We start from the raw sequence: 12,859 nt of genomic DNA, 5'->3' as shown, positions 1-12,859 counted from the left end.
GCATTTAGGGAGCGATGCTGCTCTGTCCGTGGTTCTGAAACGGCCTCGACTCGTCCTCATTTTGTTGAATTCCCAATTTTACAGAAATAGCTCCTTTGTTGTCCCTGTGATCCTGAATTATTTATTTCAGACCGTCTTTCCGCTGTGACATTTGCTCACATCGTCCCCGGGTAAGCATGTGCGGGAGCGTGAATCCCTCGTCAGAATTCGGAAATGTCAAGTGATTGATTTCACTATGCAAACACGCTCTATATTGTCAGGATCAAACCTCCAAAGTTACGGATCGGGTGGAACATGACAGGTGACATCGGGGCTCGTTGTGAGTGTTTGCTCTCGACATGCAAACTGAACGGACAGCTGTTTTAAGTTTACGCACATGTAAGTGGCCGATCCGTGATGCGTAAAAGGTGCGCTCCGGGGTGGAGACTTTCTCTGGAGAGGCAGCGGTAGAGAGCGCAACAGCACGACTCTCTGCATCCACAGGTTGCATCTCTCCTCTTCTCTGAACATCTTAGCAACCCGCTGCAGAGTGCAGTCACAGGACATGAAGTCATTTGAGCACGCGCCGGGCTGAGCACTCCGGACCCGGGCTGCAAACAGAAGCTCGCGAGCACGATGCCAAACCCAGGAAGAACTGCAAGACCTGATTCATCAATTTAAAAACGCATCTTTCTGATTTAACCGGTTGTCATGTGAGCGTCTCCTCCGAGGACTGCGCGTTGTGTTCGAGAGCACCATGCTACGGTTCCCTCACTGCAGCGGCACCACGGAGACAACGGCGGCATAATGGCATGCAGGAGCGGCTGCTGCTGCGGCTCCGGTCCGATAAACGAGGATAACGCGCGGTTCCTGCTGCTGGCGCTGTTCATCGTTGTCTATCTCCTGTGCGGGGCCGCCGTCTTCTCTGCGCTGGAACACCCAAAGGAGAGAGAAGCGAAGGAGCGCTGGGCGCAGAGGTTCGAACATTTCAGCCAGAAGTACAACCTGAGTAAGAAAGAGCTGAATAACTTCCTGAGGAACTACGAGGAGGCGAACGTGGCGGGGATCCGCGTGGACGCAATCAGACCTCGATGGGACTTCACGGGCGCTTTTTACTTCGTAGGAACTGTGGTGTCAACCATCGGTGAGATGAAGATGCTGGCCTCTGCAAACTCAGTCAGATACATCACTTTTTCGTTCTTTTACATAATCAGTTTCTGGCTTTTTGTTTCGTGACTCTGTGCTTTTGGTGGATGCAAATAGCAAACTCCCACATCAATGCGTCTCTTCATCACTTTATATTCCTTTCTCCCGGGAATGTAAAGACTGGCCAGGTTCAGTTTGATCAAACTTTTATACAGGCCAAATGAAACGCAGTAGCAATCTTTACTGAAAAGTAGGCAGATCCACTTCAGCATCAGTTTAGAGAGTTGACTCAGTGCTTACAGTGTGGTTCAGTGGGTTCAACAGAACTACACACCCTCTCTCACACACAAACCTTTTAATGCCTACTTCAGAGATTTGTCCTTGACTGTTATTTCTCCATTTCAGGACTGGCTGCCCGTTTGAGAGCATTCAAGTCTTTAGTGTCAGTGAGGCAGACAAAAACACAGCCATCACTCACCGTTCTGCAGCTGATCCTTTTTTTTTTTGTCAAAACTGCTCCTCTGATTTGTGCTTTTTAAGTCTTTTCAGATTTTTTCATGTTGTGGACAGGTCATGTTTGCAGCCATTATAACAACTTGATTGGAGTTAATTTGTTTGTAATGACTGTAACTGGCTTGCCCGTGGCAGTTTAAATGAGTGGACTAGCTGAACATATTTTATATAGAAGTACTCTCCTTATACAGCTTAATTCTTTGGGTTTTCAAGTGAAAGTGCCTCAAAAACAGACCTGAAACCACACTTTCCTCTGCTCGAGTGTCAGCCGTTGTGCACTTTTCCCTCTGACAGTGCACAACAGCTTTATTTAAACAGACATTTAATCCCACCTTAGTTTAGCTTCTAAGGATTAAAAAAACAAAACAGGATTGTCTTTTTGAGGTATGACTTCACAGTTATTCATGATACAAGCGCAGGGGGAAACAGCACCTTTGATCATGTTATAAGTAACAAGAGACGATCTCTGATCTTACAAATGACCTTAAAGTAATTTGATGGTATATTAATCGCTGTGTCCAGCCACTTCAAAACAATCATATGTAAATTGTTATAATATTTAATTCTTCCCCAGTTTCATCAGTCCCTCCTCATCTTTATTTCCAACAATCACCTCTCAGTGTTTGCCAGGGAAAGCCCCGTTAGGAACACATCATCATTTTGCATCTTCTCTGAGAGCACTGTGTGTATCACAGCTTGGATGAATGTGTCTCGATTATCAAAGAACAGCAGCCTGAGTGTATGCGTAGGCACAAGAAGTCTATTTCAAAGGCATCTCGTATGTGTGCTGAGGAAACCAAGTATAATTCATTATGTTTAGAGGTCGACTTCACCGAGTAGACTGGTGAAAAAAATCCCTTCTCTTCAGTTTCTTCTGAGTATTTGAGTATTTTTATTACAGATATGTAATAATGTCGTCTGTTGACTGGTTAACTGTCAAATTTAAAGCATCACTGCGACGTTTAAGACAGCGGATCTATTATTTGATGGAAAACTAGATGACAGTTTCAAATCTATATTAAACAAACTTATGAGGTGCTTTAGACTGTCAGGGGGAACTGTAAAAAAAAAAGGTAAAAAAGAGCATAAACATTATGAACAATTTATGAGTACAACACATTAAAAACTGGGTAAGAAAAAACAAGTGTATCCAGAAAGGAGGCCGTTACAGCTGAGTAACTGCAGGCTTAATAATGTAGCAAACATCCAATCGCAGTTTAAATTTGAATCCTGAGTCGAATTTACAAATGTAGAAGAAGTGATGTGATGTTGGACTCCACTCTGGCAGGACTCCCACAAATTAGTGGCTTCACTGTAAGACTTTGTCATATTTTATATCCTCTGCAGTAACACTGGTATAATCACTAAAACACATTCATAAAGATCCTATTTTTACATTTCTGTTTTTCTATTTGTAAAAAAAAACTTGCCAACTACGCTAAAGGGTTGTTTCATGCTGCGTACATCCTGTAAAGACACAATCGAGTTATTATTTAATGATTATTATTGATCAAGAAGCAAATAATCACCCAAAAAAGACAAACTTTAGCTGTGCAACCCCAAATAACCCCGACTGTGTCCTGAGAGCGCTGTAATGGCGCTGAAATTTTACCTTTTTTCTTTGAAGCGCCGCATATCTTGTTCGCAGGACTCATCAACATCAAATTTACAAAACAAGTGGAAAGAAATACACATCTATAAAATCCAGGCCATTTGGCTTTATTGTTGCATTTGGATGAAATCTCTGTTTCAATTAGCACCTTGAGATCCTTTCTGAATGTGAAGGCAATCAAACCCTCCACAAGACGCCTGCCTCTGGCATGGAGGCAGCTAGTCACGCTGCACCGTGTGTTTTTCCTGAGTGGATACAGTCATGTTTAACTTTGTTTTTAGTAAAAAGGACAATCATATTGTTAAACAATAATTTGTCGCACGAGCGTGTATAACTATGACGTTTCCACTCTAAAATAAAAGCCAGAGTTCGATTTTTCAACAATTGGTCAAGAAGAAGAAGAAGAGCAGCAGAGAGACAGACGGCACTTCATGAGCTTTAGTGTTAAATGAGGGATGAAAAGACATCAGTGAGAGTGGTGCAGCTGAAAGACCTCATGTTCTGACTCCCATTTTCTTCATCTGCCAGTTCAGAAGAGACAAAGTCAGTCACAGAAAAACATCTTCAGATCCCGTTGGAATAAAAATCTGCAAAATCTGTTTGACCTTTAAAAATCTGGAGAAAAAAAAGCTACACCTGAGGCGTGGGGTGTCTCCACTGCGTCTTTCATTTGCCAAAATAGTGTGGAAAAAAATACAGTGAAATGTGAGACTGGAACACCTCGGCTCTCAAACTGAGTGTTGCTGCACAGAGAGACAAAGCGAGAGAGGGTTAGCATGTCACCAATGGCAACCCTGTGGAGGAAAGCAGTCGCATGAGCACGTTTTTCACTTAGTAGGAGTAGAGAGTTGTAATTGGCCGTCTTTGTTGATGGCAGATAGGAAGAGAGCTTGATTTAAAAGATAAAGCAGCTGCAGGTTGGTAGCCACTTTTCTCTAGTTTGCTTGTGTGTAAGAAAAAACCCAGAAGTTATGGGCAGGACTCGCATTTTCAAGTGAAGGTGACGTTTTAACGTACGAGAACTCTTTTAGTCTGTCCTTTCATTCAAAGATGATCCGTACAAGCTGAGGATTTAAAGTTCTCTCATTAATCATTTTTCCTCTGACTTTGTCCTTTTTTACATGTAGCACAGTGTAGCGACAGCATGATGCTGCTTTGAGAGTGTAAGGAAGGAAACAAAATAGCCTCATACAGTTTTAAACTAGTTTCATGAAGTAGACGTGTGGTATGCAGCCTTGGTTATACTCTGCTAACACAGCCAGCAGCCTGACAGCAAAGCAGTCCTTCCTGTTTAGTCTCAGTTACACTTTCCGTGTCCGTGATTTCGCTTCGGTCCAAATGTTGTTATCAGATGGAGAGTGTCAGGGTCTGTGTGCATGACCTCACAGGTCTGACCACACAGAGTTTAGATTACAATACCCCAACTACACATGCTCCCCAGTCAGGTGGCAGACTTCAAACTGGGCGCCAGCAGAGTTGGCGAGCTTAGCTCCTAGCATCGTTGCAGACATGGCAAGTAAAATCGAGAGTCCACAGATGCGACAAGCCACAGCTCAGTCATCAACGCCTTTGGTAAAAAGAAAAAAAAGAAGCTTGATGTTTGTGAAAATGTGCATCAAACCAAATTCTTTTAAGGTTTCTGTCTTGATTTTAGTTGCTGATGATGATGAGGATGATTTTCCTCTAAGAGTGACCATAAAGTAATCTTATCACATCAAACCATTATCTTTTCCTAAACGTCTTCAAACAGATTTGGTGTCTAAAAGTAACAATAGTGTAACATCCATCAACCTTCACCTTAAGGCAGTGGGGGAGACTATCCTGGAGGACATTAGGTGAAAAGCTAGATCAGACTCTGTTGGTCTTTATATGACCTCTGGCTTCTGTTAGTCTATTTTAAAAGGCTTTTGTCAGAAGGTCTTTCTGCTAAAAAGCACTGAAGGCAGACTTCTACCGCTACAATCTTTGTCAGTGTAGCTACAAAGCTCACATCACAACACTGAGAGTGTTTGGTTGTAGTACTAGAGAGGGTAAAGACCAATAAATGTGAGCTTCCACTGCTATTGTCATCTTATAATGATAGCAGTAACACTGTGTAAATTTACTCTCACTACGTGATCTATTTCTCTGTGTGTGAACGTCAGGGTTTGGGATGACAACCCCGGCCACCATTGGAGGAAAAGTCTTCCTGATGTTTTATGGCCTGCTCGGCTGTGCGGCTACCATCCTGTTCTTCAACCTCTTCCTGGAGCGTGTCATCACCGTCATTGCCTTTGTCCTTAAGTCGTGCTACGAAAGACGTCATAACAAGGCTGTGCTGCCACAAAACGGACGTCAAGTCTCTGAGGGAAACAGAGCAAGTGGAGCCGGGGAGGAACTTGCAGGCTGGAAGCCCTCAGTCTACTGCGTTATGCTCATTTTAGGAGCGGCAGCCGTTTTGGTGTCTTGCTGCGCCTCGCTGATGTACTCCGCAGCGGAGGGTTGGGGCTACCTGGACTCGCTTTACTTCTGCTTTGTAGCCTTCAGCACCATTGGGTTTGGAGATATGGTTAGCAGTCAGCGAGTCGCCTACGAAGGCCACGCTACGGTTGCGTACAGGCTGGGCAACTTCTTCTTCATCCTGACCGGCGTCTGCTGCATCTACTCCCTCTTCAATGTCATCTCCATCGTCATCAAGCAGGTACTCAACTGGCTGCTGAGGAGGCTGGAGGCCCCCTGTCGCTGCTGTTTCCCCAGGAGGGGTCACCACCCGCACCGGCATCCCCGTCGGAATGTGGTGGCCCCGGGCCACCTCCGTGCCCGCAGAGACCCATCCATCGAGACAGACGCCATTAACGAGAGCGAGACCGACACTGGACGCAGGTTGTCTGGGGAAATGATTTCCATGAGGGACTTCTTAGCAGCCAACAAGGTGAGAGTAGACTGACCACTCGTGTGGCTCTGCACCTGATGAATGAAATCACACCTGTCTTTACAAGCAAGCAGTTCATTCTTAGAGTAATCTGATGACTGACGCGAGTAGTGGAGGGAAAACTCCTTTGTCCTGCTGCTGTCAGATGTCTCTTTATGAGCCATAACCTCCACGTGATTACCGGTGCATATATGTTCTTATTAAAACTGATCAAAATATTTGTATTCGCTGTACATATGTGTGAAAAAATACGGGGGAGAATTCCTATTTTGATACAAGCTTATGCTTCATATTCAGTGTCTTATGTTTGGCTGCTGAACTGCTGGGCTGCATGCATATGCAGCGTCAAAGTTCTTTGAATATCAACAGCTAAGCAACCACCGGCACTGCTTATTCAGCAGCTCTTGTGGCCCCTCAGGAGTGTCAGTTGTCCATACATTTCCATATCTACTACTCCACCATGTAGACAAGATTAATGAGCAGTGTGAGCTACAATTAAATGTCAAAAGTGTGCGCCCTTCTGCACTGGATCAGAAATCCTTCTTAGATCTTTCTTTACAGGTCCTGGAAGTCCTGACTGAGAAAATTAGAAGGCCGAATGGTTTAATTCTGCTGAACTGACACAACCAAGAATAAGTCTTGTGTTGTGTTAGGATTGTTAGTGAAATATAAGATGAATGAAATTTTGTACAGTTCAGGAAACTGAGTTTAATCGTCTGATTCAGCCTCAGAACAAGCTGATGACATCAGAAACCTGTGTGAATACTTTTTATCAAGCTGTAGGAACTCATGTCTTTGTGTGTTGGTTGATGGTAAAATTTATTGCAAATTATGATATTTCCCTGTTAGAGTGAAGCACGGTTTCTAACCTCTGAAGCACCACATGTTCATTTGCGCTTCTTTTTTACGTAAAACATAATAATTTATGGGTAATTGATGGTAATCGATTTCACTCTGAAAATGTGAGCCTGGAATTTCACTGGAGCACCTGTTAAATCTGAGAGACCACCTTTGAATGTTATGTACTGCTAATACAACAATAACAGAGAGAAAAGGGGCGGGGGGGATATATCACAGAAATCAGCAACTTATAACAAAACTTATAACCTTCTTTACAAGTACAAACACTTTATAGTAATCTCCACTGCACAGTTAAAATAATTTAGCACTACCAAAGGCTTTAACTTTTTATTAAGGTGGAAATGCTGTTTGCACGATAAACCTGCAGCAGAATAATGGGCAGAGTTTGCTTTTCGGCCGGTTCCCTGTAAGCTCTGCTTTCATTATAAGATAAGATAAGATAAGATAAGATAGAACTTTATTAATCCCTCGGGTGGGTTCCTCTGGGAAATTCGACTTCCAAAAAGCACAGCAACGACCGAAGTTACAGTTACAGAATTGTTATATATATATATATATATATACACACACACACACACACACACACACACACACACATATATAAATACAGAGACAAATATAATATATATATATATATATGACAGTCCGTCTACCACTGTGTGCCCGTCTCAGGGGAAAGCAAAGGCTTAATTGTGAAACCAAAACAGGAAGAGGACAGTGCGTTTGTGTTCCCTGGTGTCTATCTGTAGCTTTCCCCAGCTAGCTAAAACGGTGGATGCTGGAGCAGTTGGAGTAGCTGTGAAAAGTCTACGAGATAAAAGAGAAAGAGTCGAGGTAAACAAGGTGAAGTGAGCGAGTGATGGTTTAATAAGGCTGTACCCCAGATGGGTATTCATTCATGGAGAAAGATCTGATGGTTTAGAGGGTTCAAAAGCTCTGGTGGCGTGACTTCCACGAGCTCATTAAGTTACAAAAGCTCTGTACTTATTAACCTGATACAACTGGGTGTTTAAAAACTGTGAGGTCTCTGAGACAGCAGCGAAGGGGGTGTGTGTGTGTGTGTGTGTGTCTAAGGCATGTTAATGTAAGTCTGTCCGTTCCACATCAAAGCGTTGCTTTCACTAACAGCAAAGGAACAAGAAGGGAGGTTGAGGCTTGGAAATTCAGCTAGAAATATGTACATTTGCAACATTTTTCCAAATTTCAAAGGACGACTTTGTATCCAGGTTAGGAGGTAGCTGATGTAACTTGTAGTTGGTAACACAAACGAGCTTTTGCTTTGGGGTGAATATTTCAAGGAACGAACACCGTCCACCATCTGTGAACCATACATGACAGCAGGCCTCACTACACTCGTCTCCACCCACTCCACCCTACCTGTGCTCTCTTGCTTTCCATGGTTGATCTCAGGCATTTAAACACATCTACCTTCACTATCTCTACTCCCTCCATGTTCAACTTTCCACCTGTCTCCCTCTAATCCACAGTCTTGTATTCTGTCTTGCCTCTACTGCCCTTCATTCCTCTTTTCTCCGGAGCATACCTCCACCTCGCCATACTCTCGTCCACCTGCTCCCTACTCTACAGATCAAAGTGTTATCTGCAAACATTATAGTCCACGTCTGCCTGGCCTCATCTGTCAGTCTGTCCATCAATTTTCAATTCAATTCAATTCAATTTATATAGCGCCAAATCACAACAAAAGTCGCCTCAAGGCGCTTCATAGATACAGAGAAAAGCCCAACAATCATATGACCCCCTATGAGCAAGCACTTTGGCAACAGTGGGAAGGAAAAACTCCCTTTTAACAGGACGAAACCTCCGGCAGAACCAGGCTCAGGGAGGGGCGGGGCCATCTGCTGCGACCGGTTGGGGTGAGAGAAGGAAGACAGGATAAAGACATCACCACTGCAAACAACAAGGTGCTGATGGAATCCACTTGTTACTCCTACCTCACCACTTTCTTGTCCTGCACCACCCTCACATACTTCTCTGCACCTCCTGACTTCCTCATACAATGCCACAGTTCCTCTTTTGGTACCTATCGTATAGTTTCTCTAGTTCCATAGAGGCAGAGTGAAGTTTTTACTGACCTCTATACTTCTCCATCAACACTCTCAAAGCAAACATTGCATCTGCTCTTTCTCAGATTAAAGCAATACTGCAGCTCACTGATTGTCACCTCCCTTCTCAGTGTAGCTTCAACAACTATTTCACACGTCTTCATGGTGTGTCTGATCGGTTTTATCCCTCTGTAGTTACTGCAGCTCTTCCCATCATCCTTGTTCTTGTAAACTGGTACCAGTACACATCTTCTCCATCCTCTCATTCTCCTCATAATAAACCATGATGTGCCAAAACAAACAAAACAGTCTAAAAATTGTGCCTCAATTTGGATCATCTGCAGGAGCGGCCACATTTTTGTAAACATTTGCAGCTTTCTAACCTCCGCGCTAGCTTACGCACTCACAATATATCCTCTTTCTGCTTGCTGAAAAATGTATCCTTTGATTGGCCTCTTGATTTCTGCTATAAAGCCAAAATGGCAAGCAACGGGCGTCAGAGGTGTGTGGTGTTTCAAGTGTTTGTGGTGCACTTATTCACCCAAAACAGTATGGAGGTGAACCGTGTGCCAGGTTTGCCAAAGTCAGCAGATACACTGTATTCACTCACTCATCCAATTCATTGAATTCAGGTGTTCCAATCACTTCCATGGCCACAGGTAAAATAAAGCAGCTGGGAATGGAGAAAGCAAAGTCCTTAAAACCATAAAGTCCTGACCTGACAGTGGATACATTTACACCCGATTATATACAAAACAAGCCTGTTGCATTTTCTGCTCTTTGTTGTGCAGAAAAAAAATCAAAGGTAAAAGTTGCTGAGTGGCAAAAGTTAAATCACTGACACTCGCGTCAATACTTTTCACCTTTGTTTGCTTAAAGCAGCCCACTAAAGAAGAAATACCATCTGGCAGCTTTTTAATGCACCTGTGAAATCAGATGCTGCCGTTCGATCTGTGTTTGTTTGCCAAGACTTTATAGCTTGAATGTACCACTTCACTTTCCCCAGTTTTCTGCAGTTTCCGTTTCCTCTTGTGATGATTTTTTTTAATCTCTTCCTCTAGGTGAACTTGGCCATTATGCAAAAGCAGCTTTCGGAGATGGCAGTCGGGAACCAGCGCCAGTCCAGCTCCAGTTCACGTCAGAACGGCTTCTCGGGAGGGGTGGGTGCACTGGGCATCATGAACAACCGCCTGGCAGAGACTAGTGTGGACAGATAGGGAGAAACAGCGCGAGATCCTTTTAAAGGAAACAAAAGACACACGAGAAAGAGTATGACACTTACACTGAGCGCCGCCTCCCCGAGGAAGAAGAAGCTTTGATGTTGGAGGAGGAAGGCTGACCCCAGCAGCTACTGCTTAGACGGAAACCATCTCAGCCCAGCTTCTTGCCAAGAACTTGGCAAGATGAAAGATGCACGATAGCGTGCTGGATTTCCACATCTGGACCAGGCGTGCTGGAATGTTCCCCTGTGAGGAATCCAGTTTCCATGGTGATAAATAAAAGCCTGCCTAAAGCCTGTATCTAAGCTTTAAAGCCTGATGCACTACGTGCTGCTTCACATAGACCTGCAACTTTCACTCATTCACAGCACTTCACAACACTTACTACGACTCTGCCCGGTCCATGAAAGGTATTATTGTCAGAGAAGTAGCTTTAATAAAGATGGTGTTTCTTCAGTCTCACAGCAGTCATTGCACAAAGCCCTGTGTCATGTTTGGAAAGTTAAAAAAGACGGGAAAACATGACTAACTAAAAAGATTTTAGTTCTACGCTCACAGCATTTGTGGTAAATGTTTCACAGCCATGTTGTTACACTATTCAGTGGCTCGCATCCATTCATTAAAACAACAAATAGCAACAACAAAGACAGAATCTCCCTCATTACAACCCTGAGCAGCCCTGCCCTCTGCAGAATCAGAGAGCCTGCACTGATCCCCATTATGTAGGATTTCTGTTTACTCCGAGTTTGTTTCACATTAGTCAAGCACAAATACAGAAATTATGGCATTTTCATATTTTGTTGTGACACAGGCCTGCTGGTGTTTGGTACTGATACAAATGAGGTAAAAACATGTAGTTCCAGGGCTCATTATTACATTTTGGCTCAGTGCTGCTTGCTGTTTCTTTTTTCTGTTAGTCTGGATCCACACGACAAGTGCAGTAAACAATTAGAAGAATATTCGAGGAGCCAAAGCCAATCCTTGTGTTGCAAATTTAAAACCAAAAGTGATCTGCAGCAACTCCAAAGTGTTTTACCTCCAATGTTTTACCTCCTCGCCAGGTTTCATGAAATTCGGCCTGATAGTTTTTGTCTAACCCGGCTGACAGACGACAGACTCTGTATCCTCAGCAGAGGAAAATAACTGAGGTAAATACTTCTGACTCGGCCTCAGGCACAGAGTGAGCATTGTCAGATCTGTTGTCAGAGGTTTGGGTTCTAAGGAGAATATTATGGATCCAAAATGTAGCCAAGCATACAGCATGGAATTATATCTGGGATATTTTCCCCATTGAGATCTGATGAGCTTTCAAAGTGCTCCTTTAATTTTTTTTAGCAGTTCATATTTTGACCATATTAAGATATTTTCCCCTTCAACATGTATTACAATAATGGTCTGGCTTTCTGCACTGAAATTACAGGGTTGTTATCCTCCGGGCTCCACCTCTGATAGTACCTGCTGTACATGTGACTTAAAGCGTGTAGAAGAGGCTCATCAGAAATGTTGATGACACGAATTCATTTAAATGTCAGTATTTTAAAATAGGCATGGCTTTCCCTGCAGCTCTCCCCACTACTTCACATGGGGTTCAAATCTCAGTCTCTCCAGGGAGACGTCCTGTACACGTTGCATCTACGGAGTTATTTTTTTCTCTTCATGCTTCTTTATACAGCTCATCTGATTTGTTCTGAAAAGACCTGTATTTTTTCACAGACTTTCTGCAGCTTGACGACAGAGCCGAGAAGGGGTGCAGGAGTGCAGTTCACTCTCAGACCACTTGAATTACAATATGCTGAAAGGTTATTATGGATGTTTTTGTCTGCCCCAGCTTTAAGTGCGTCTCATGACCGAAGATGAAGAGCAGAGAGAGAATACTCTTGAGTTTTGTCTTGATGAGATGACAGCCATGCAAACCTGCCAGGGAAGTAAGATCCCTGCATGTAGTATTAGTACAACACAAACTGCCAATTGTAGTTTTTTTTCTGTCTACTTCTCTTTGAAATAAAGAAAATACCCCAAATTTAATATGGTGCATCTACCATTGTACATGTTGGTTTTTGGGTGTCACTGGTTGCTTCAAAGAAAAGCTGTGGTCCTGACAGCAGACCACTGTGCTGAATTTCCCCACTGAATGCCACCTGATTTTAGCTTCACCACAGAGAAGAATTATGAATATGTCAATATGCCTACATGGATAATAACAGCTTTGAAGAAATGTGTGTTCCTGTTTGTGTGTCTCAGAGTGCACAGATACATTATGAGTGAGACAGCAGAGCCACGGGCAGATGTAGACACACAAAGACTCTTTGTCAAAGCTCTTTTTTTTAAACAAGTCACGACACCACCCAGAGAGTGACTGATACCACTGTCATATCCACTCTGTTTGATACGCACTCTAATGGAGGAGCCACGTGGGATGTGACAATATAGTTGATTCCACACTGCTGCACGAGTGGCCTCAGTGTGCTCCACCTTTCATGCTTCACTGAGAATAAACCTAATAGGTGGCTATTTTATTATTATGCTTGCAACAGGTGATAAAACGTTGTGTACC

The 12,859-nt window shown here is 43.4% G+C and overlaps 1 protein-coding gene across 1 annotated transcript; it reads left to right on the top strand.

Moving 5' to 3' along the window:
• The first annotated feature begins 550 nt into the window (after nucleotides 1-550).
• Nucleotides 551-12,313, top strand: kcnk13b (potassium channel, subfamily K, member 13b). The gene is made up of 3 exons (XM_004542247.3): nucleotides 551-1,123; nucleotides 5,395-6,161; nucleotides 10,147-12,313. Exons 1-3 carry the CDS (start codon nucleotides 787-789, stop codon nucleotides 10,300-10,302), a joined length of 1,260 nt encoding a protein of 419 aa, XP_004542304.1. The 5' UTR covers nucleotides 551-786; the 3' UTR covers nucleotides 10,303-12,313.
• Nucleotides 12,314-12,859: the final 546 nt, after the last annotated feature.

Source organism: Maylandia zebra, linkage group LG15 (assembly GCF_041146795.1).
Source record: "Maylandia zebra isolate NMK-2024a linkage group LG15, Mzebra_GT3a, whole genome shotgun sequence".
Lineage (NCBI taxonomy): Eukaryota > Metazoa > Chordata > Actinopteri > Cichliformes > Cichlidae > Maylandia > Maylandia zebra.
This window is presented reverse-complemented; position numbering and strand designations above follow the sequence as displayed.